This window comes from Loxodonta africana, chromosome 8, assembly GCF_030014295.1.
Source record: "Loxodonta africana isolate mLoxAfr1 chromosome 8, mLoxAfr1.hap2, whole genome shotgun sequence".
Lineage (NCBI taxonomy): Eukaryota > Metazoa > Chordata > Mammalia > Proboscidea > Elephantidae > Loxodonta > Loxodonta africana.
The window spans coordinates 67,712,908-67,736,797 of NC_087349.1; the positions used below are offsets into that span (position 1 = coordinate 67,712,908).

The 23,890-nt window shown below is 40.2% G+C and overlaps 1 protein-coding gene across 1 annotated transcript in view; it reads right to left on the bottom strand.

The window, feature by feature from the left end:
• Positions 1-9,683: 9,683 nt before the first annotated feature.
• The window catches only part of COL28A1 (collagen type XXVIII alpha 1 chain), a 199,001-nt gene continuing 184,794 nt past the window's right edge, over positions 9,684-23,890 (bottom strand). The window contains 3 exon segments of the mRNA XM_064290408.1: positions 9,684-9,857; positions 21,404-21,559; positions 23,026-23,588. Of these exon segments, the coding sequence (XP_064146478.1) occupies positions 9,684-9,857; positions 21,404-21,559; positions 23,026-23,588 (893 nt within the window).

Below are 23,890 nucleotides of genomic sequence, written 5' to 3' on the forward strand. Positions count from 1 at the left end.
GAGTTGGAGTCAGCCTGATGGCAACTGATAACAACAGTCAGTATTCACACAAATATTATACAAGAGTGAAAATAATGAACATGTATGAATTACAATGGAATAATATGGCAAGTTGCAGAGAATTGTATGCTATGACACTAAGAGTTTTCTAAAGGTCAAAAAAAGAAAAACTAAATAAATTACTGAGGAATACAATTACAGGGTAAAACACAAACGAATTATAATATTGGATGGAAGTAGTAAATTGCAGAAAAGTACAGTATGACACCATTTTTATAAAGCTCTAAAATAAGGGACACTAAATGTGTATTACCTGGAAATGCATACAGAGATATGTAGTTTTACACGTAAAAACAATAGCATGTTGAAATGGTGAAGACAAAGTTCAGGATGGGATACTTCTCACACGGAGCAGGAGGTTGGGATGGTGGAGGGGCATGTGAAGCTTCAACAGAATTCAACACGCTGTGTGATGTGTTTACTGTATTCATTTTGTTTTCATATTTTTAAATTTACAAGTATGTTGTAAATTTTGTAGCATCAAGTAATACGTAATAAAATTTTAATTGCACTACAAAAAAATGTAACATAATTTTTGCTACCCTGGCTGGTCTACCATATCCTTCCTTCTGAAGTGCTCCTTTGCATTGCTAAACGTGAATGAGAACACAGGCCTGAAAGAAGGAGAAAGTGTGTTGTGAGAGGATATACACAGATGCTGTCTGAGCTCAGCTCAGAACTAATGACCTGCCCAGGTTGGATGTCACAACGTTATCATAAAATGACAGAGCCAATTCTCAATAACTCTGTTGGGTCATATTTCAATTTGATGGCTCATTTTTCAGTATGAGTCCTATCTTTAAAATAACCTGCTCAAGACTGGATGAGGGCTTTAAGTGGTTCTTGGCTGTCAAGTGCCTTCTCATTCCACCCTCATAAAACGGAAAGTTTCCCATACATGTTTTAAAGAAAAACCAAACCAAACCCATTGCCATCACATCAGTTCCGACTCATAGGGACCTTACAGGACACAGTACAACTGCCGCATAGGGTTTCCAAGGAGCAGCTGGTGGATTCAAACAGCAGACCTTTTGGTTAGCAGCCGAGCTCTTAACCACTGTGCCACTAGGGCTCCAACAGTTTAAAGAAAGGGTATAAAGATATAAAAATTCCTTTTGTTTAAGTTACAATTTCTATTTTAAACATATAAACATACAATATAGTCTTTATTACTAAACATGCAGGAGTGATAAAAAGTGATAGGTGGTAATAAATTTGAGGTAAGAAATTTTAATTCATATTGGTTTCTCTCTATTATCACTTTTAGGGCAAGTGAGGCAAAAATCTATCCTCACCACCTCCACTCTCACCCCATCTCTCAGAACCATTTCCTGTCATGCTGGGTTTCCCCCAAGCAAGCTATCTCTCCTGTCCCACTACCTCCCAAGCATAAAAATATCCCTATCGCTTCTAATTTCCAAACCAAACTCCTTCCCCATCACCTTCCTTATGCCACTGTGGGTATGAGGCATAAGGGGTTGATCCTATATATTGCATGGGAAAGGAATTAACAGGACTCAGAACTACCTGCAAGTTGTGAAATAGTCAGGGCCTGTGTGTTTCTATACACATTCCCTCCCAGTTTGTTCATTCAACGCAGCAACAGTCACAGGTAACTGTCTCTTATTGTTGTTGTTAGGTGCCGTCGAGTTGGTTCTGACTCATAGCAACCCTATGCACAACAGAATGAGACACTGCCCTGTCCTGAGCCATCCTTATAATTGCTGTTATACTTGAGCTCACTGTTGCAGCCACTGTGTCAATCCACCTCACTGAGGGTCTTCCTCTTTTCTGCTGACCCTGTACTCTGCCAAGCATGATGTCCTTCTGCAGGGATTGATCCCTCCTGACAATATGTCCAAAGTATGTAAGACGCAGCCTCGCCATCCTTGCTTCTAAGGAGCATTCTGGTTGTACTTCTTCTAAGACAGAATTGTTCATTCTTTTGACAGTCCATGGTATATTCAGTATTCTTCACCAACGCCACGAAGGCGTCAATTCTTCTTCAGTCTTCCTTATTCATTGTCCAGCTTTCACATGCATATGAAGCAATTAAAAATACCATGACTTGGGTCAAGGTGACATTTTTGCTCTTCAACACTTTAAAGAGATCCTTTGCAGCAGATTTACCCAAAGCAATGAGCCTTTTGATTTCTTGACTGCTGCTTCCATGGCTGTTGATTGTGGATCCAAGTAAAATGAAATCCTTGACAACTTCCATCTTTTCTCCGTTTATCATGATGTTGCTCATAGGTCCAGTTGCAAGGATTTTTTGTTTTCTTTATGTTGAGGTACAATCTGTACTGAAGGCTGTGGTTTTTGATCTTCCTTAGTAAGTGCTTCATGTCCTCTTCACTCTCAGCAAGCAAGGTTGTGTCATCTGCATAATGCAGGTTGTTAATGAGTCTTCCTCCAATCCTGATGCCCGTTCTTCTTCATATAGTCCAGCTTCTTGGATTATTTGCTCAGCATACAGATTGAATAGGTATGGTGAAAGAATACAACCCTGATGCACACCTTTCCTGACTTTAAACCAATCAGGATCCCCTTGTTCTGTCTGAACAACTGCCTCTTGATCTGCATAAAGGTTCCTGATGAGCACAATTAAGTGTTCTGGAATTCCCATTCTTTGCAATGTTATCCATAATTTATTATGATCCACACAGTCAAACGCCTTTGCATAGTCAATAAAACACAGGTTAACATTCTTCTGGTATTCTCTGCTTTCAGCCAGGATCCATCTGACATCAGCAATGATACCCCTGGTTCCACGTACTCTTCTGAAGCCAGCCTGAATTTCTGGCAGTTCCCTGTCGATACACTGCTGCAACCATTTTTAAATGATCTTCAGCAAAATTTTGCTTGCATGTGATAGTAATGATATTGTTCTATAATTTCCACATTCGGTTGGATCACCTTTCTTGGGAATAGGCATAAATATGGATGTCTTCCAGTCAGTTGGCCAGGAAGCTGTCTTCCATATTTCTTGGCATAGACGAGTGAGCACCTCCAGTGCTGCATCTGTTTGTTGAAACATCTCAATCGATATTCCATCAATTCCTGGAGCCTTGATTTTCACCAATGCTTTCAGAGCCATCGGTTCCTGATCATATGCCACCTCTTGAAATGGTTAAATATCGACTAATTCTTTTTAGTATAATGACTCTGTGTATTCTTTCCATCTTCTTTGGATGCTTCCTGCGTCGTTTAATATTTTCCCCACGGAATCCTTCACTATTGCAACTCGAGGCTTGAATTTTTGTTTCAGTTCTTTCAGCTTGAGAAACACCGAGCATGTTCTTCCCTTTTGCTTTTCCATCTCCAGCTCTTTGCACATGTCATTATAATACTTTACTTTGTCTTCTCGAGCCACCCTTTGAAATCTTCTGTTCAGTTCTTTTAATTCATCAATTCTTCCTTTTGCTTTACCTGCTCGACATTCGAGAGCAAGTTTCAGAGTCTCCTCTGACATCCATCTTGGTCTTTTCTTTCTTTCCTGTCTTTTCAATGACCTCTTGCTTTCTTCACATATGATGTCCTTGATGCCATTCCACAACTCATCTGGTCTTCGGTCACTAGAGTTCAATGTGTCGAATCTGTTCCTCAGATGGCCTCTAAACTCAAGTGGGATGTACTCACGATCATATTTTGGCTCTCATGGACTTGCTCTGATTTTCTTCCATTTCAGCTTGAACTTGCATGTGAGCAATTGATGGTCTGTTCCACAGTCGGCCCCCGGCCTTGTTCTGACTGATGATATTAGGCTTTTCCATAGTCTCTTTCCACAGATGTAGTCATATTGAATTCTGTGTGTTCCATCTGGCAAGGTCCCTGTGTATAGTCGCTGTTTATGTTGGTGAAAGAAGGTATTTGCAGTGAAGAAGTCGTTGGTCTTGCAAAATTCTATCATTTGATCTCCAGCATTGTTTCTATCACCAAGGCCATATTTTCCAACTACTGATCCTTCTTCTTTGTTTCCAACTTTCGCATTCCCACTGCCTGTAGTTATCATGCATCTTGATTGCATGTTCAATCAATTTCAGACTGCAGCAGCTGATAAAAATCTTCTATTTCTTCATCTTTGGCCCTAGTGGTTGGTGGGTAAATTTGAATAATAGTTGTATTAACTGGTCTTCCTTGTAGGCATATGGATATTATCCTATCACTGACAGCGTTGTACTTCAAGATAGATCTTGAAACGTTCTTTTTGACGATGAATGCAACACCATTCCTCTTCAAGTTGTCATTCCCAGCATAGTAGGCTATATGATTGTCTGATTCAAAATGGCCAATACCAGTCCATTTCAGCTCACTAATGCCTGGGATATCCATGTTTATTTGTTCCATTTCATTTTCAATGATTTCCAATTTTCCTAGATTCATACTTCATACATTCCAGGTTCCAATTATTAATGGATTTTTGCAGCTGTTTCTTATTTTGAGTTGTGCCACATAGCAAATGAAGGTCTGGAAACTTTACTCCACCCACATCATTAAGGTTGACTGTTCTTTTTTTTTTAATTTAACTGTCCCTTACTACAAAAAAAAAAAAACTTGATTACAAAATAAATCAGCTGAGGGGTCTCTCTTTATATGATGCTTTCCTTTGAAAAAGAGTAGCCGTCATGGACACTAAAAACATGATATGACCTACCAACATAAATTTACACATAAAATTCAGAAACATCTATTGTCAAAAAGCAAAGAAGAGCTACAATAAAACTATATTGTACTAATGAGGTTCCTTTCATTACAAAACTTCCCATTTGCTAAACGGCTTTTTATTGCAAGGCATTCCTTGTTGTTATTAGGTTCTGTCGAGTTGATTTTGATTTTGACTCAAAATGACTCTATGTGACGCAGAACTGCTCTATAGGGTTTTTTTTTTCCTTTTCTAAAATTTTTATTGTGCTTTAAGTGAAAGTTTACAAATCAAGTCAGTCTCTCATATAAAAATTTATATACTCCTAATCGCTCTCCCCCTAATGAGATAGCCTGCTCCTTCCCTCCACTCTCTGTTTCCTTTTCTATTCTGCCAGCTTCTAACACCCTCTGCCCTGTCATCTCCCCTCCAGATAAGAGATGACAACGGAGTCTCATGTATCCACTTGATCCAAGAAGCTCATTCTTCACCAGCATCCTTTTCTATCCCATTGTCCAGTCCAATTCCTGTCTGAAGAGTTGGCTTTGGGAATGGTTCCTGTCCTGGGCCAACAGACGGTCTGGGGGCCATGACCACCGGGGTCCTCCTAATCTCAGACCATTAAGTCTGGTCTTTTTACGAGAATTTGGGGTCTGCATCCCACTGCTGTCATGCTCCCTCAGGGGTTCTCTGTTGTGTTCCCTGTCAGGGCAGTCATTGGTTGTAGCTGGGGACCATCTAGTTCTTCTGGTCTCAGACTGATGTAGTCTGTGGTTCATGCGGCCCTTTCTGTCTCTTGGGGTCACAGTTACCTTGTGTCCTTGGTGTTCTTCATTCTCCTTTGCTTCAGGTGGGTTAAGACCAATTGATGCATTTTAGATGGCCGCTTGCTAGCGTTTAAGACCCCCAGATGTCACTCTCCAAAGTGGGATGCAGAATGTTTTTTAATAGATTTTATTATGCCAATTGACTTAGATGTCTCCTGAAATCGTGGTCCCCAAACCCCTGCCCCTGCCACTTTGGCCTTCGAAGCATTCAGTTTATTCAAGAAACTTCTTTGCTTTTGGTTTAATCCAGTTGTGCTGACCTCGCCTGTATTGTGTGTTGTCTTTCCCTTCACCTAAAGTAGTTCTTATCTACTATCTAATTAGTGAATACCACTCTCCCTCCATCCCTCCCTCCCCCTTCCCGTAACCATCAAAGAATATTTTCTTCTCTGTTTCAACTATTTCTCAAGTTCTTATAATAGTGGTCTTATACAATATTTGTCCTTTTGCAACTGACTAATTTCTCTCAGCATAATGCCTTCCAGGTTCCTCCATGTTATGAAATGTTTCACAGATTCATCACTAGCCTTTATTGATGCATAGTATTCCATTGTATGAATATACCATAATTTATTTATCCATTCTTCCATTGATGGGCACCTTGATTGCTTCCATCTTTTTGCTATTGTAAACAGTGCTGCAATAAACAAGGGTGTGCATGTATCTGTTTGTGTAAAGGCTCTTATTTCTCTAGGATATAGTCCAAAGAGTGGGATTGCTGGATCATATGGTAGTTCTATTTCTAGCTTTTTAAGGAAGCACCAAATCGATTTCCAAAGTTGTTGTACCATTTTACATTCCTACCAGCAGTGTGTAAGTGTTTCAGTCTCTCCACAGCCTCTCCAACACGTATTACTTTGTGTTTTTTGGATTAATGCCAGCCTTGTTGGATTGAAATGGAATCTCATTGTAGTTTTAATTTGCATTTCTCTAATGGCTAATGATCAAGAGCATTTCCTCATGTATCTGTTAGCTGCCTGGATGTCTTCTTTAGTGAAGTGTCTGTTCATATCCTTTGCCCATTTTTTAATTGGGTTGTTGTCTTTTTGTGGTTGAGTTTTAGCAGAATCATCTAGATTTTAGAGATCAGGTGCTGGTCAGATACGTCGTAGCTGAAAAATTTTTCCCAGTCTGTAGGTGGTCTTTTTACTCTTTTGGTGAAGTCTTTAGATGAGCATAGGTGTTTGATTTTTGGGAGTTCCCAGTTATCTGGTTTCTCTTTGGCATTTTTAGTAATATTTTATTTTCTGTTTATGCCTTGTATTAGAGCTCCTAACATTTTCCCTATTTTTTCTTCCATGATCTTTATCGTATTAGACTTTATGTTTAGGTCTTTGATCCATTTGGAGTTAGTTTTTGTGCATGGTGTGAGGTATGGGTCTTGTTTCATTTTTTTTGTAAATGGATATCCAGTTATGCCAGCACCATTTGTTAAAAAGACTGTCCTTTCCCCATTCAACTGATTTGGGGCCTTTGTCAAATATCAGCCGCTCGTATGTGGATGGATTTATGTCTGGATTCTCAATTCTGTTCCATTGGTCTATGTATCTGTTATTGTACCAGTAGCAGGCTGTTTTGACTACTGTGGCAATATAACAGGTTCTAAAATCAGGTAGCATGAGGCCTCTCACTTTGTTCTTTTTTTCAGTAATGCTTTTTTTATCTGGGGCCTCTTTCCCTCCCATATGAAGTTGGTGATTTGTTTCTCCATCTCATTAAAAAATGTCGTTGGAATTTGGATTGGTATTGCATTAAACCTATAGATTGCTTTTGGTAGAATAGACATTTTTACCACGTTAAGTCTTCCTGTCCATGAGCAAAGTATGTTTTTCCTCTTATGTAGGTCTTTTTTGGTTTCTTGCAGAAGTATTTTGTAGTTTTCTTTGTATAAGTCTTTTACATCTCTGGTAAGATTTATTCCTAAGTATTTTATCTTCTTGGTCTCTAGGGTTTTAAAGTGTTAAAAAGCAAAGATGTCACTTTAAGGACTAAAGTGTGCCTGACCCAAGCCATGGTGTTTTTAATCACCTCATATACATGTGAAAGCTGGACAATGAATAAGGAAGACTGAAGAAGAATCGATACCTTTGAACTACAGCACTGGCAAAGAATACTAGATATACCATGGACTGCCAAAAGAATGAACAAATCTGTCTTGGAAGAAGTACAGCCAGAAGGCTCCTTAGAAGCAAGGATGGCTAGACTACGTTTCACATTCTTTGGACAATGCATAGTCATCTAGTGCTGCTATAACAGAAATACCACAAGTGGATGGCTTTAACAAAGAGAAGTTTATTTTCTCACAGTAAAGCTACCTAAAAGTCCAAATTTTGGGCATCGGCTCCAGGGAAAGCCTTTCTCTCTGTGTCTGCTCTGGAAGGTCTTTCTTGTCAATCTTCCCCTAGACTCGGAGCTTCTCTGTGCAGAAACCCCGGGTCTAAAGGACGTGTTCTGCTCCCGGTGCTTCTTTCTTGGTGGTATGAGGTCCCCAACTCTCTGCTTGCTTCCCTTTCCTTTTTATCTCTTGAGAGATAAAAGGTGGTGGAGGCCATACCTGAGGGAAACTCCCTTTACTTTGGATCAGGGATGTGATCTGGGTAAAGGTGGTTTTATAATCCCACCCTAATCCATTTTAACATAAAATTACAATCACAAAATGGAAGACAACCACACAATTCTGGAAATCTTGGCCCAGCCAAATTGATATACACACTTTTGCAGGGACATAATTCAATCCATGACAGACAAGTTATCCAGAGGGATCACCTCCTGGGGAAGGACATCATGCTTGGTAAAGTAGAAGGTCGGGGGAAAAAGAGCAAGACCCTCAGCGAGATAGATTGACACAGTGGCTGCAACAATGGGCTCAAGCGTAACAACGACCACGAGATGGCTCACGACTAGGCAGTGTTTCGATCTGTTGTACATAGGGTCACTATGAATTGGAACCGACTTGACAGTACCTAACAACAAAAACACAGGGTTTTCTAGGCTGTAATCTTTATGGAAGCAAATCTTTGGGTCTTCTGTAGAGCAGCTGGGTGGTTCAAACTGCCAACCTTTCAGTTAGCAGCCGAGCACTTAACCATTTTGCCACCAGGGCTCCTATGATACTCCTTACTGCTGTCATTAATATTTCCTATCTGAGGAAGTGATTCCAAGGCAGCAGAAACCAAAAAGAAGGCCAAATAAGTACTTGCTCTCTGGGGTTTGTGTTCTGTGAGACGGTTCATATGTCATAAACTTCGTCTCTCAAAAGCAGAACCAACCCTCTCTTTTCCTTCCTAAATAGTATTTGGAGCATGATTTATTTTCTAAATCTAACCTTTAAATCTACCTCTCCCATGAAGACTCTTTACACCAAGTGGAGAGGAACAGTAGATTTCCACTATCCCCACTCTTAAAAAGAAAAAATAGTATATATTGTTTAACTTGTTTTCAAGTCAGTCCAAGCTTCTTTTGGGCCAGGACATTGTCCCTCTTGCATGTTCTAGAGAAAATATCTATACAAATGATTAGTTCTCTATGTATATTAACTCCATAAAAAATATGTCAATGAATCAGAATCTAGATCTTTTGCTTCTTTTTTTTTTCCTCTACAATTCATCCATCAAAAACTCAAATGCCTACATGTGTGAAGAAGGCCATATGTTAAGACAATAGGGAGTGGTAAGGTCTATGGCAAATACGAGAGCTCAAGCCTTCGAATTAAAAATAATAATAAACACTATCAGAACCCAGTGGTTAAGTGCTCAGCTGCTAACTGAAACATTGGCAGTTTGAACTCACCCAGCAGCTCTGAGGAAGAAAGATGTGGCAATCTGCTTCCATAAAGATTGCAGCCAAGAAAACCCTATGGTGCAGTTCCACTCTGTCACACGGGGCTACTGTGAGTTGAAAATCAACTCAATGGCACCCAACACAACAACATAAGAACTAAAGAAATTTCATAGACCAAATTTTTTCCATAGGAAGTTTTCAAACTCTACATATAATCCAGTGAAAAATATTTTTTGTCACTCCTATATAGCTGTAACATTTTCTCTCTGGGTAAGATCTGAGAGACCACCTGATCTGCCTCCTTGTACTGTAGATGCAGCAGCTGATTGGCAGATATCTCTTACATTTGTGCACCAAATTTCCCTGCTGTACAGTCAAAACCGGACTTGGAGTTCTGGCTTCCAGACCCTCTGCCCCTCCCTTTTGGGGGCTGAACAATGGTCTGTGAATGGCAGCAGCCTCAGGTGAGGGAGTAGTGTGGCCAGGCTGGCATTCCTGATCAGCTCTGCAGGTTCATTCCCATCATTCTGGGCCCCAGGAACAGTGAACTACACACAAAAAAATTTCACATTTTTCTTTCTCATGATGTCAAGTCAGAAAACCTAGTTCATTTGGGGGAACATTTAAGGGGTAGTTCAGCATTGCTGCTTCTCCCCAACTGTCCAGTATTTTGGATAAATGCTGTGTTTTACATATGAAGTCCTCAGATCTCAGGAAATCATGTCTCTCCTCTGTGTCGTGGACCCCTGAATACCAATGTTGTGGATTTTCCCACTGCTTCATGTGGGTGTTATAGATACCTATACACATTTTCCACCTCCAGGCAGACAACACTTTTGTGCTGGGCTTTCCAGATAGATTTATACGAAAGATGAGAGGATGGGAGGATTTTATTTCATTTTTTTCTCAGTCACTGGTATGAGCAAAATCCCTGGGTGGCACCAACAGTTTGTGTTCAACTACTAACCTAAAAGGGTTGACAATTCTAACCCACCCAGTAGCACTGCAGAAGAAAGGCCTGGCAATCTGCTCCCATGAAGATTACAGTCATGAAAACCCCATGGAGCCATTGTATTCTGTAAAACATGGGGTTGCCATGAATCAGAACAGACTGGTCAGCAACAGGTTTGGGCTTTCCTTTGGTTTGGTATGAGAAGGGAAAATAACCACTAATTTCTTTCACTTTATTCCCTTCCCCTTCCCACAATGGCTTTTTCTCTGCATTTCCTAACACTAGAGAATTAATAATCTATTCCAAAATATCTAGCATGAACTCAATCAATTTTGAGATTGGGAATTGGGCTGGCAGAAGACAAAATTACACCTAAAATAAAAACAAGAGCACAATAGCATTTGCTTTTCATCTCATTTGATTGCTTTCCCAAATCTCAGTTGAAAACACCTTTTGTCTACCCTTCCTATCATCCAGACCCCAAAAAACCAAACCAAGCCCGTTGCCTTCAAGTCGATTCTGACTCATAGTGACCCTACAGATCCCAGCTAATGCCAAATGCCATAGGGTGCTTAGCTTCCAAGAAGCTCCAGGAAACGTTTCTAAGGACATGTAAGGAACAAAGAGCTATAATTTCAAAAGCAAATTTTATGGAATAAAATTTCTGAGTTCCATCTAAATTTGTAATATGTAATAAAACAAGAAAGAAAAGGCGTTTTGCTTAAAAAAGAAAAAGATTATGTCAGTCAGTTATTCTTGATTATAACAGCTAGGAGCTAGGCACATCTTTTATGGAATTAACAATGTTCTTTTTTTCCCCTTGGACCTCAGCTACATGGAGTTGAGCTGATCATTCACCTCAGTCCCCGGCATTGTATTGCCATGTGTCCTTGCGGGGCCCTTTCTCTGTTTTTCGCTTTTTGTTGATTTATTTAAACAGGCAAATCCGTGAACTAAGTAAACTAGTTTATGATGCTTTTTTTAACCCAAAATTCCTGGCATCCTGCTTTTCCTTCCATATGTGCCACTTTGCATGCGCACACACACACACAATGGGGGAAGGGCTTATCAGTTGTATCACTAGTGTTTTCGTATTTATACCTCAATGAACCAAATGAACCAGAGCAAGTATTTCCACTGAGGTTGGTCATCAGGCAATCAGGCACGTGTAAAGGACACTCAATTAAAACATAGTAGTAACTTTGGCTAGCACCAAAAAAACAGCTTTAGGTACGAATGGAAATAAAACTGTGGATCATTTAATATTCCTCTTTCTTTCAGAACGGGCTTGTGTTCACATATGACATTTGAACATCAACTTTGTTACAGTTATAGAACTATAGAATTTATAAGGCTGGAGGAAAGTTTTCTCAGTCCCTTCATTTTCTATTGGGGGGAAATGTAAAGCTGAAAATGATTTTGCCAAAAGTTATTTGATAAGCTAGCGGCCAAATCTGAGAAATACTTTGTCTCAAGAAAGGAACACTGCTTTTTTCTTTTTTTACTTGCACATATTTCATTTTAAGTAAGAAACAAGTTAAAAGAAAAGTTTGGCTGATGAGTAGTTTATCAAAAATAAAAGCCAATTAACATTGGGCTACATTCCCTGAGTGGTGCAAATGGTTAACGAGCTCAGCTGCTAACTCAAAGGTTGGAGGTTTGAGGCTACCCAGAGGTACCTGTAAGAAAGTCCTGGCAATCTATTTCTGAAAAATCAGCCACTGAAAACCCTGTGGAGCACTGTTCTACTCTGACACACATGGGGTCGCCATGAGTCAGAATCAACCCAACAGCAATGAATTTCCTTTGAAATTAGTGAGAATGTTCTTTCGAAGAGATGTTCTGGCTTGACTGCTGCGGCATGGTTTTCTTAAGGCATTAAATTAGCTCAGCCTTTAAATCTTTACCTTGTTCAAGTCCTAAGGCTTCACAAATTATTCTTTACCTCTTCTAAGTGGAGGAGTACTTTTTTTCACAATCACATCATTGTTTGGGATTTCGACTACTTAGAATATTATCCCTCAAGTTCCAGAACAAGTAAAATTAATTTCTTTTCTGGATGGAAATACTTTGTTCAATCTTTGGCTGTACAAGATTTCAGATTATTTTAGCAAATGGATAATGGCTAGTGCTTACAATTTTCTTATTACAAAAGCAAGTACGTTATGGAGGAGATGATCAAAATTACAAGCAATTCTACCTCCCAGAGATAATAATTCTTGATATTTTGGGTATATTTTTTCCCAGTCTTTTTTCTATGCACACATACTTTTTTTAACAAAAAAAATTAATATATATTTGGTTTTCTACACAGTTAATTTTAATATTTTATGACAGTTTCATATTTTTTACTGTGACTCTATAGCACTCTTTTAAATATATAATGTAGATGACTTTTTTTGGACATTTATTTTCTTTTTCCCTGTCATAAACCACATGGCCAATTGCTGGAACAAACGATACACATATATTTAAGACTTTCAATACAAACTCTTTTCCAAAAAATTTTACCAATTTGCACTCTCACTAGAGAGTGTCATCTTAAACTATCACCAATTTACTAGATATTATTATTAAAAAATTAAATAATTACCTGTTTGATAGGTGAAAAGGTCTTCATGTGATCTACACAGCCCTGCCACAATCTGTCCCCACCACAGGCTTATAACGATTATGCCCAGCACACCTGGCCAAGCCCTTTCATGCCTTCTTCCTCTTCATTCTGCCTCTCAGAGTGGGACCTCCTATGCTGGCCCAGGAAAAGTTGTCCCTTACAACCCAGTCAGTACTATAGCCATCCACGCTGTGCACGGTCCCTTCTGACTCTGATGTACTTTACCTTGATCATATAAAATTTAACCTTTAGTCCTCTACTATCTTGTATCATTTCCTGTTTCACACGTTTTTAAATATCACTTCCCTGAGAAGTTAAACCATGCCCATATTTTTCTTTTCTTTTGTCTTCTTTTTTTGCCTTTTTTTTTCTTACTTGTTTATTTATTTCTACATCTCCCTAGCACAGAACAAGCAAATAGTAGCCACTGAACAAATTCAGAATGAATTAGAATCATCCTGTTAAACCTAGCCTTGGACTGAATTTCGTAAGGTTATGCAAAACAGAAGGGAGGCCAAATAAATAAAGACAACTTTGGATTATTCAATTCTTCTAAGCTTCAATGTTGTCGTTTGAAAAGAAAAAAGATTGGATCCTAACATACCTTCCAACCCTAATATCTAGGATTTAAGCAGCCCATACTCTACTGGCAGTATACACATCAAATTCATGATCATGGCTGCCTCTGGAGAGAGGAGGAAGAGGAAAAAGAGACTCCAGAGGGAAACAAGTGAAGACTTTAACTTTATTGAAGCAAAAAAGAGTGAATAAATTTAGAAGAATTGGTGAATTCTGGTGTGGGTACCCTGATGTTTGTTACACATATTCTCCATTCTTCTGGTGCAGTAGTGGTTAAGTACTATGGCTGCTAACCAAGAGGTCAGCAGTTTGAATCCGCCAGGTGCTCCTTGGGAACTCTACGTATGGGGCAGCTCTACCATGTCCTATAGGGTTGCTATGAGTCAGGATTGACTCGACGGCAGTGGGTTTTTTTGTTTGTTTGTTTCTGTTCTTCTTTACATATCTTAAACTTAAAAGCAAAATCCTGCCTATCAGTTCTGTTACATTTCTACTCCTCCCTCAGGGGCCTGCCTTGGAGGAGGAAGGGTGCCAACTCCGTGCAGGGGCTGTCCATAGTACGACACAGAAGACAAGTCCTAGGGGTGCAGGAGGGGGCGACACCTGGGGTGCAGCGCTGCTCCGTGAAGCTACACAAGCAGATGTGTTGTCCTCATGGCCTCTCAGCCTTACAGCTGATCTTAAGGGGAAGAAAACAGAGTTTGGTGCAGCATCTGAAGAAACGAGAATGTCCGTGCCAAGGAGGATTACTGACCAGGCGCCATACAATTCCAAAAGGTCATTTGGTTTCTTATTTCCAAACATCTCCTCGTAATTCATTACTCAGAATCTTGGATATATTACAGACAAGCTCTTCAAATCTGAGCTCATGTCTACTCTGGATGAATGCTAATAATCATCAGCATTAGCCCATGTGTTAAGACTTAGGATTTTTCCAGCAGTGCAGGCCAAGATTTCTCCTAGTTGGCTGTGGGATTCAGCTACTGCCAGCCGGCCCCACAGCCAGTGCCTTCCAGGTGTCTGATTCCTCAGGAGCCCTCCTTGATTGACTCTTCCCAGGGAGTCACACCTTATGCCACATCTCCCCACGCTCAGGGTCTTAAATTTAAAGTTTTTTATTTGCATTTTAAGGTTACTCAGGACCTTCAGGAGCACCTTGAGCTTTGGCTTTACCTCCACTGATTAATGCTGGAACTTAGGGAGAGAATGTGGAATGAGAAGAGGATCGGGCTAAGTACAGCTCTGAGAAAAATAAGAGTTTAATATTTATGGGGTAGGTAGAGCCAGAAGCCCCAAAATTGACTAATAAAGAATGCTCAGAAGGGTGGCAGGAGAACAAGAAATGAAGGAACTCTCAGAATCAAGGAAAGAATTTCAAAAAAGGAATGGCCATGTGCTATAAACAAAAGAGAAATCAGGTGATAATAAAACTGTCCATTGGATTTTGGCAATTAAGGGGTTGTTGGTCCCTGGTTAGCATAAATGTTTAACACGCTTGCTGCTAACCAAAAGCTTGGTGGTTCAAGTCTACCCAGAGGTGCCTAGGACAAAAGGCCTGGAGATCTACTTCTGAAAAATCAGCCATTGAAAACCTTGTGGAGCACAGCTCTACTCTGACACACAGGGGGTCGCCATGAGCTGGAATCAGCTCAACAGCAGCTGGTTTGGTTTATTTGGTTTGATGCCTTTTCTAGGACAGCTTCCGTGGCAGGTTGGAGGTAGCAGCCTGACTTCAGAGAACTCCTAAGTGAATGAAAATGAGGAAGCAGAGAGCAAGGGGTAGCAGAGACTGGTACCCAATAATTTGATTTTATAATTGGGAGAGATAGGCTAGTAGCAAGAGGGACCTGTGAATCAAGTGAGGGTTAGGGGTATTTTTAGATGGGAGGATTTGAAGCATATTTCCTGACTCTAGAGAAGTGTCAGAAATATTGGAGGAAAAGGGAGCAACACTGAAGTAAAGTCCTGGTCTGAGGAGGCAGAAGGGAGTAGGCCTCAGAGTACAGTGGAATGTGAGAACATGTCATGTGGGAGTTGAGGATGGAGCCCAGGGTCAGATTTCTGGATGAAAGGACACATCCACTTCTAATCCACTTCCCACCTGCCCAGGGCTCCAGTATTTGAGAAAATTGTCAGTGCAGACCCACTTCCAGAAATGACCTTAGGTGGTTCTTGAGATGGAATAAGAATGAGTAAGAGTTGTAGGGAAGGCAGAGTAAAAGACTGAGGAGACAGTAAGAGTGAAAATGTATATGGAAATGCTTCAGCAGCTGTGTGATAATGACGGGAGTGGAGAAATACGGCAGGTGAGATGGGGCCTGTGGATAGGTTTCTCACTAAAGAAAGAATGGACAAAGAGAAGGTGGGAAAACCGGCCAAGTCTGCCCACCATGTTAGTTTTCTGTAATTTACACTGGTACAGAATATATATTTCCTTCATGGACATGAGGAGCCTACATCCTAGATGGCCTATCCTAGATGGCTAGCATTGTACTCTATTAAGATGGTATCAGGTGAAGGAGAGACTCATAGCTCCCACTCTTCCCTCCATTACGCCTCCTCCCCTTATTCACACCTCCTGGTTGGATACACAGGAGCTGCACAGAGGGATTTTCCCACACTAGCTTGGCCGTCTTGACCACTGGGTTTGAATCACTCTGCACAGGAATCCACAGCCTTCTTTCTACAGAGAGAAAGAAGTCTCCTTTGCTCCCAATTATGCGAACTACTTGCAGTTAGGGAACAATTCTTCACAATACAAGAAGAAACTTTGGAAATGGGTAAATAGGGCTTCTTTCCCTTCTACTCTTTCAAGGGGAAAAAAAATGACTAGAATATTACTACAAGAAACCAGCTCCAATGAATAAACACTCTGTACATTGACGTGAGCTTATTCAATTAATGCACTTAGAATAACAAAAAGTGACTTCATGCAGGAAAATGATGATGCTTATTTACTTAATGGACCATTACTGGATATAACCAGTCGATTTGACCAAACGTTTACTTGATTTTATTGCCTTGTTCCAGTTTATATCCTGGAAGTTTTAACCCAACTGGCCAAATCCCCAAAGAATAAAGGAACACAAAGTGTCAACATTTTTAGACCTATAAAAGATAAGGAACTTTTTATGCACACAATCTTTTTTTAACAGTGTAACTGATACATTTCATTGAAGAAAATCTTCAGACTTCTTTTTTAGCCCAGTAGTTGGTATAGCATTGATTTGGTCAATAAGCATTTATTGAGCATCTACTATGTGCAAGACAAAGCAGTATTTTAGAGCATGAATGGGACACAAAGTTTAATTAGACACAGATCATGTCCTCAAGGAATTAAAATCTATTAGGAGACTTAAGTCACGTACATAAATAATTATTAGCAAAGTGAAATGTGATAAATTCCAGAAGAAATTATCATAGGATTTTAGGAGAAGTTACAGCATAAAATGCGGGTACATTTTTAGCATTCCAAGACTGGCCTGTAAGAACCACAGAGCAGGGGATTGCCTAAGTGTTACGAATTTAGTAGAATCTGGGAGATCCTTCTGCTTTCCAAATTTCTCAACATACCTGTTGCCAGAGGTTTAGTCAGTCTTAATCAGGACCACATTTAATTCCGAAATTGGAATTAATGCTTAAAATGTAAGTCTTTCTTGGAGGTGGAAACCCATTGACTTAGATTCCACACTAAAGTCTAAATAACGAATATCAGATTTTTCCCTAAGAACATATTTTGGTAGAAAGAGGAGGAAGAAGGAAGAACAGAGATGGGCGTCGTAAGGGAGTAATAGAAAGGACAAAAGAGAAAAGAAATAGAGACACAAAAAGTGAAAATGGGGCATCAGAGATCATCGTTTACTTGTTTTACAGTATTGCCTGCGAAACCATCTGATTTGCTCAGGAACCATGTGAGACTCTAAAGGTTTTCATAGATTTACTTTATTTTAGATATACGGATACTGTAATTGAACTTATTAGATAAAAGTATACACGGACATACATATATGTTTTTGTATTTATGTGTCTATGAATTATATGTAACATGACAGATATAAATGTGAATAAAATACATACATGTCCATTCAAACTAAACATCTATCAGGTACATTTCTTGTTTAAAAATTCAGTCTTGCCTTGGAATTTTTGTGAAGACAGCCAGGATGAAAAGACTTAACTCCAATCCATCCCAAGAGGCTCCCACTAGCTTGGTGAGAGGCCTAGCTGATGCTCATTTCCCTTCCATGTGGCTCCTGTGTTATAAATCCAAACTATTTTGGATATACTCTTTTTGTGCCCTCTCCTCCCCAGCTACTAAAACGCTTTATCTGTCATAATCTATTAACTTCATTTGTCTCTCAAAGCACCAAACTTCTTGGATCATGGTCATTTGTATCAGAGGTATATGGTCTGGCTGTTCCTCTCTCTGTGTGTTATCTGTCAGGCGCACCTCCACTTTACATGGTGCAAACTAAACTCCTTATCTTCCTTCAAAAAACCCAAATGGCTGCCTATATTCTCTATCTCATTAAATGGTGTTTCAATCCAACCGTCTCCAAACTAGAAACCCAGTAGTCACCTAAGACCTCCCTCTCTCTCTAACCTCTGACCCATTCAATCACTGTTGTTGTTGTTGTTAGGTGCAGTCGATCTGATTTTTAACTCACAGTGACCCCATGTAACAGAATAGAACTGCCCCCAGGGTTTTCTCGGCTGCAATCTTTATGGGAGCAGATTGTCAGGTCTTTCTCCTGCAGAGCCACAGGGTGGGTTCAAACCACCAACCTTTTGGTTAGCTGCCAAGTGCTTAACCATTGTGCAACCAGGGCTCCTTATTTAATGACTAAATCCTGTTAGTTCTACTCCAGAAATGGTTTTCCAAACTGTGCCCCCTTTTATTCCTACTGCCTCTGCTTTAGTTTAGAATTTCATTATCTCTCACCTGGACTGTATCTACCTGGTTTCTGAGCCTCCAGTCTCCTTTCCTCCTTCTCCTACTTATCTTACACACTGTTAACAGAGTTATTCCTCCCGTAAACAAGTAAGACCCTTGCCTTAAAAACTCCTCTGCTGTCTCCTGGCTGCCTATCTGTGGATAAAGTTCAAGCTCCTTAGCTTGACATATATAAAAAAAAAAAGTCGCTGTCAAGTTGATTCCGACATACAGCAACCCTACAGGTCAGAGTAGAACTGTTCCACAGGGTTTCCAAGAAGCAGCTGGTGGATTTGAACTGCCAACCTTTTTTTTAAAAAAAAAAATAATTTTTATTGTGCTTTAAGTGAAAGTTTACAAATCAAGTCAGTCTCTCACACAAAAACCCATATACACCTTGCTACACACTCCCAGTTACTCTCCCCCTAATGAGACAGCCTGCTCTCTCCCTCCACTCTCTCTTTTCGTGTCCTTTTCGCCAGCTTCTAACCCCCTCTGCCCTCTCATCTCCCCTCCAGGCAGGAGATGCCAACATAGTCTCAAGTGTCCACCTGATCCAAGAAGCTCACTTCTCACCAGCATCCCTCTCCATCCCATTGTCCAGTCCAATCCATGTATGAAGAGTTGGCTTCAGGAATGGTTCCTGTCCTGGGCCAACAGAAGGTCTGGGGGCCATGACCACCGGGGTCCTTCTAGTCTCAGCCAGACCATTAAGTCTGGTCTTATGAGAATTTGGGGTCTGCATCCCACTGCTCTCCTGCTCCCTCAGGGTTCTCTGTTGTGTTCCCTGTCAGGGCTGAACTGCCAACATATTGGTTAGCAGCTGAGCTCTTAACCACTATGCGACCAGGGCACACGAAGCCATTTAAAATTGGTCCTCAGATTGTATGGCTTTAACTTTCACCATTCTGCCATACACTCCCTAGGCTATTGTTACAATGAACGTGTTCTAGTTTCTTGAAATGCCATGCCTCTTTGGAATTCCCCTTGGTCCCATGTTCTCTCTGCTGGGAATATCTTTTCCCTTTCATTTCTCTAGAAAAGCCCTAACATATTCTTAAAACAGCTCAAAGCCATCTCCTCTGTGAAGTCTTCCATTGCTGTCCCCTGAAATTAACTGCACCATTTCTTGAACTTACTCATCCATAGTTCTGCTGATTTTTGCCAATTTTACTCATCCGTATGCTCTCAATACTTCTTGTACTTACCCATCTCCCTGGTAGACCATGACCCTCCCTAAGGCAGGAACCGTGTCTTATGAGCTGCCACCTAGCAGAGCAGTAAATGATCGGTAAGTACTATTGGAATACATTGGTGGTGATAGACCTAAAATGTAATTCGGTGGTTATAAGGAGAGCTCGGGTTAAACGCCACTTGCTGGATGAAATCTAAGCTTGCTCCTGTTTAGGAAGATTTTAGAAAAGGGCACTAGATTGACTAGGGATGGGACCCATCAATAGTATTCCATGTTCAGAACATAGGCCATATAATTTTCAGGAGATAGGCCATATACATTACTTTAAATACTTCAAAATGTAAAAGCACACTTTAAGATGCTTCAGTATAAACCAGGGGCCAGCGAACCGCTGAGGACCAAATCTGAGCCTTCGCCTGTTTTTGTAAATAAAGTATTATCAGAACACAGCCATGCTCATTCATGTATTGTCTATGGCTGCTTTTGCATTTCAGCATCAGAGTTGAGTAACTGCAACAGAGAACAAATGGCCTGCAACGCTGAAAATATTTAATACATGGTTCTTTTCAGAGAGAATTAGCTGGCTCCTTGTATAGAACATGTGGTTTGAAAGTACGCATTAATTTCAATCTATAGTCCAGAGAGCAGTCCCTTAATCTAATTGGAACTACACATTTCAGAGTTGGTTAGTATTTAATCAAACAGAAATATGGTAGAGCCCTTTCTGTTCTTTTTTGAACAGAGCGTAAAAATCTAGTGAGTCTTGTAGTCTGTGCCCTTAGGAATTGCATCCTAGGCTTGATTCCTGAATGGTCCTGGGTCCAACTGCTGATCTAGAAGTTTCTTAGGACCTGAGTCCAACAAGACAGTTAGCCAAATCCTGGTGCTAGAATATTGTTGTACTTGCTCATGGTGAATCTTTCATGTCCATGACGTCTTCATCAAAGGACAGCAAAGGGACTTCATGGAGCTTACAGAAGAAGGGTATGACTACTCCGGGCCTGCTTGCTAGGGGATGTCCATGTGTGTAGTAGAGATCCGTCTGAGACTTGCTTTAATTGTAACCTGGTGGGGAAGAGACTTTAGCCCTCACTTACCAGTAACTAGGAGAGGGTCCTCATTTTCACCTGAAGAACCTAATTTGCCCATGCCCTAATAGGCTTGGGTCAGTTTGCAGAAGCTTGCTATACAGTCAAATTTGTCTCAATACATTCAGAAGGTAGCCCCTCTTGTGTATAAACAGGAAGCTCTGGAACAACACATCCACCCTGGCACCATATGCATGTAACCTTTCCAGTACCCACTCCAAGCACTGGAAGTGGTAAGACAAATGAGCTAGAGTATGGCTTGGAGTGTGGGAAAGTCAAGTCGAAAGTGTGCGTACTTTGGCGAACTTTGAGAGGGTGCAAAGTGGGAAGAGGAAGCATGGATGGATGAAGGAGAATTGTAACTTGGTATGAAAAGATCTGCAAAGTGCAGTTAGTGGGTGGATTCAAATATCATAGTGTTAATCTGTTTTAGTGTACATGATTACTTTGGTAGTGGCAGGGGTATGATACAAAAATATAATTGGCAACGTTTACTAAATAATTACTTAAAATATGGAAAAATTTAAAAAACCCCAATTCATGCTCACAGGTTCCAGAGCTATTTCAGAACTGGAAATCTGGAGATGAGATGCTAACCTTTAGACCAAAGAACCTGAACGTACACACACCTGAGCTGACTCTCAAGGGCACAGAGAAAGATGGTCTTTGATGTAAAACAGACAGAACATGCAATTTTCAGCTCTCAAATTAAACAAAACAGTTACTTACTGACTCAGTAATTTTTCCTCGCAGGTTCTACGGTGGATTCATTGAGTTCTTCCTGTAACATTCCAAATCTAGGTTGAAACAGTGATGGACTAAGGCAGCAAATGTGAAAGGAGCTAAAATCCTCACAGATTTTTTCAAACAATTTTTTTCTTCAAGGCATCTTTTAAAAGAAAAGTAGAAAAAAGAGATAGTAAAAGCAATGACACATTACTCAAAACCTATCTAAAGACCAATTCCCTATCACTTGAAATTAATTGCTGGTGAAATAGTTATAAAGCATTTTACTTCATCTGTATGAGGTCATAAAATAATTTGATAATATGTAATGCCCCAAATAGGCAACACAATGAGAATAAATGCTTGCTTATCCAAAGTGTCACTTAACTGTGAACTATTATATGTAAGGGGCTAGCCTTCCTTACCCATAATAAGTTGAACTGGCATTTACCTCTGGTTTTAGAAATAGCAAAGGGCCTGCCATCCAAAAATATATCCCTCATTGGCTATAACCAATTACTGACTCCTTTGGATGAGATGATAAAGATCTTCAATTATTAGAATATAACTTGTTTCTGAAAAGTGTAATACTTTTGGCCACTCTAACACATTATCAGCCCAGTGAGACTGAATATATCAGATAAACCCAGGTTAGAAGACCCTAGGTTAGAAAGTTCTAGGACAGGGGCAGCAGGGGGAATAGAAAAGGGAAAGGTTCTGAGCAGGGTGTCCTATCCGTAAGGGCAGCATGCTGACATCCAGAGTAGGCAGGGAACAGCATGAGGCATCAAGGACCTGTGCCAGGCCCCATTCTCAGGTGGGCAGAGGACGAAAGATAGAGCCAAGCCGAAGGCTGGAACCACACTAAGCATAAATTCACCTACTTCACGAGCTGGCCCAGTGTAGGCCCCGACCAAATGAGTTATCTATCAGGTTCCTAAGAATTGGAATGTGTTTCATTGTAAAACAGTATCAGCACAGTTTAGTCACAGATAAGTCCCTGTCTTGGGATGGAAACATCTATTAATGTGAAACGGTAAGTATAGTGTAGGGAAGCCCATCAGATTAGCATTGACTGTAAGATGAATATCCAAAGGTTGTTCTTTAAGATAAATTCCTGATATCAACCTACTTTCTCATCATTATCTGTTTTCATAAAAGCAGAGACTAGAATGTGCCTTCTAAATAATCCCCGTTACTTGTGTTTTTCATTTTTTTAGATTTCACAACTTTTTTTCACTCAAAATCTTCCTTTTAATTCATATTAATTACATGGTTGTATTCTATTTTGCTGCTGGCTTGTTCCATCCTTTATTCTATTTAGGTAACCTTCTGAATATTAAGCGATTTTAGCAATATCCCCAAATCCTATTCTTTCTCTTCATCCAGGTCCTTTGACCATAGATACCCCATTTAAACAACTCCAAAACCTACAATTTATACGAATGAATAAACACAAACTGGATAATACCAAACTGTTGTGCCTTCTCTGTTGTATTGTATGTGTTATAATTTAATGTAAACATGAGCACAAGTCTCATGAGGCTTCTGATTTCCAGTTTTGGTCTGGATAAGCCAGTGATGAAGTACTTGGAAGGACAATATAATTTCCTTCCCCCTGTGGCAGACAGCCTTACCTTGCAGGGTAAAGAAGTCATTGAATAGATAAATGTGCTCAACGTCTCGATCAGTAGCAATTAGCTTCATTTCTTGGTACATTATGTTAAAGTTGGGGCCATTTTGCTTCATGTCCCCAATCACAAATATTTCCACATTGTTTTCATTGGCTCTCTTCACCTCATTTGTCACGTTATGTTTCTCTTGGGCATCTCTCTGCCCATCAGTGATGACCAAGGCCACCTTCTTTACACCTGGCCTTGCATGCTGGAACATGTCGTTGGCTATGTGGAGAGCTGTGGCTGTGTACGTACCTTCCCTAAGAAACCGCATGGTATTCACAGCCAGCTTCAAGTCGTTCTTGCTGTGTAAATCTGTCAAAATAGCCACCACCTCCACCTCATGGCTATAGTTGATTACGCCTATGTGGGTGGTGGCAGGACCCAGAGTAACCTCGTCGATAAGAGTCTTCACAAAATTTTGGATGATCTGGAAGTTGTTTAGCCCCATGCTTTCTGAGCTGTCAATTACAAACACCAGATCCAGTGGAGTCTCTCTGCATTTGCAACCACAGTCTAAAGGCAAACATTGAGATAGAAACATTGCAGGGATGAAATTCAGAGCACAAATGATTGGCACCAAATTGAAGGGGGGAGGGGGAGACAGGGACAAGATGAAGATGAGACCTGGATTATTACTTATCTTTTATCTGCGTATGAAAAAGTTGACAACTGTCTCCCTTCTGGTTTCTATACCTGACTCTTTAAAAAATAATACATTGTAGAAATATTTTTCAAAACCCTGTTAGAAAAAAAAAATTTTTTTACAGTAGATAAAATAAACATCCACATACCCATTATTCATATCAAAAAATATA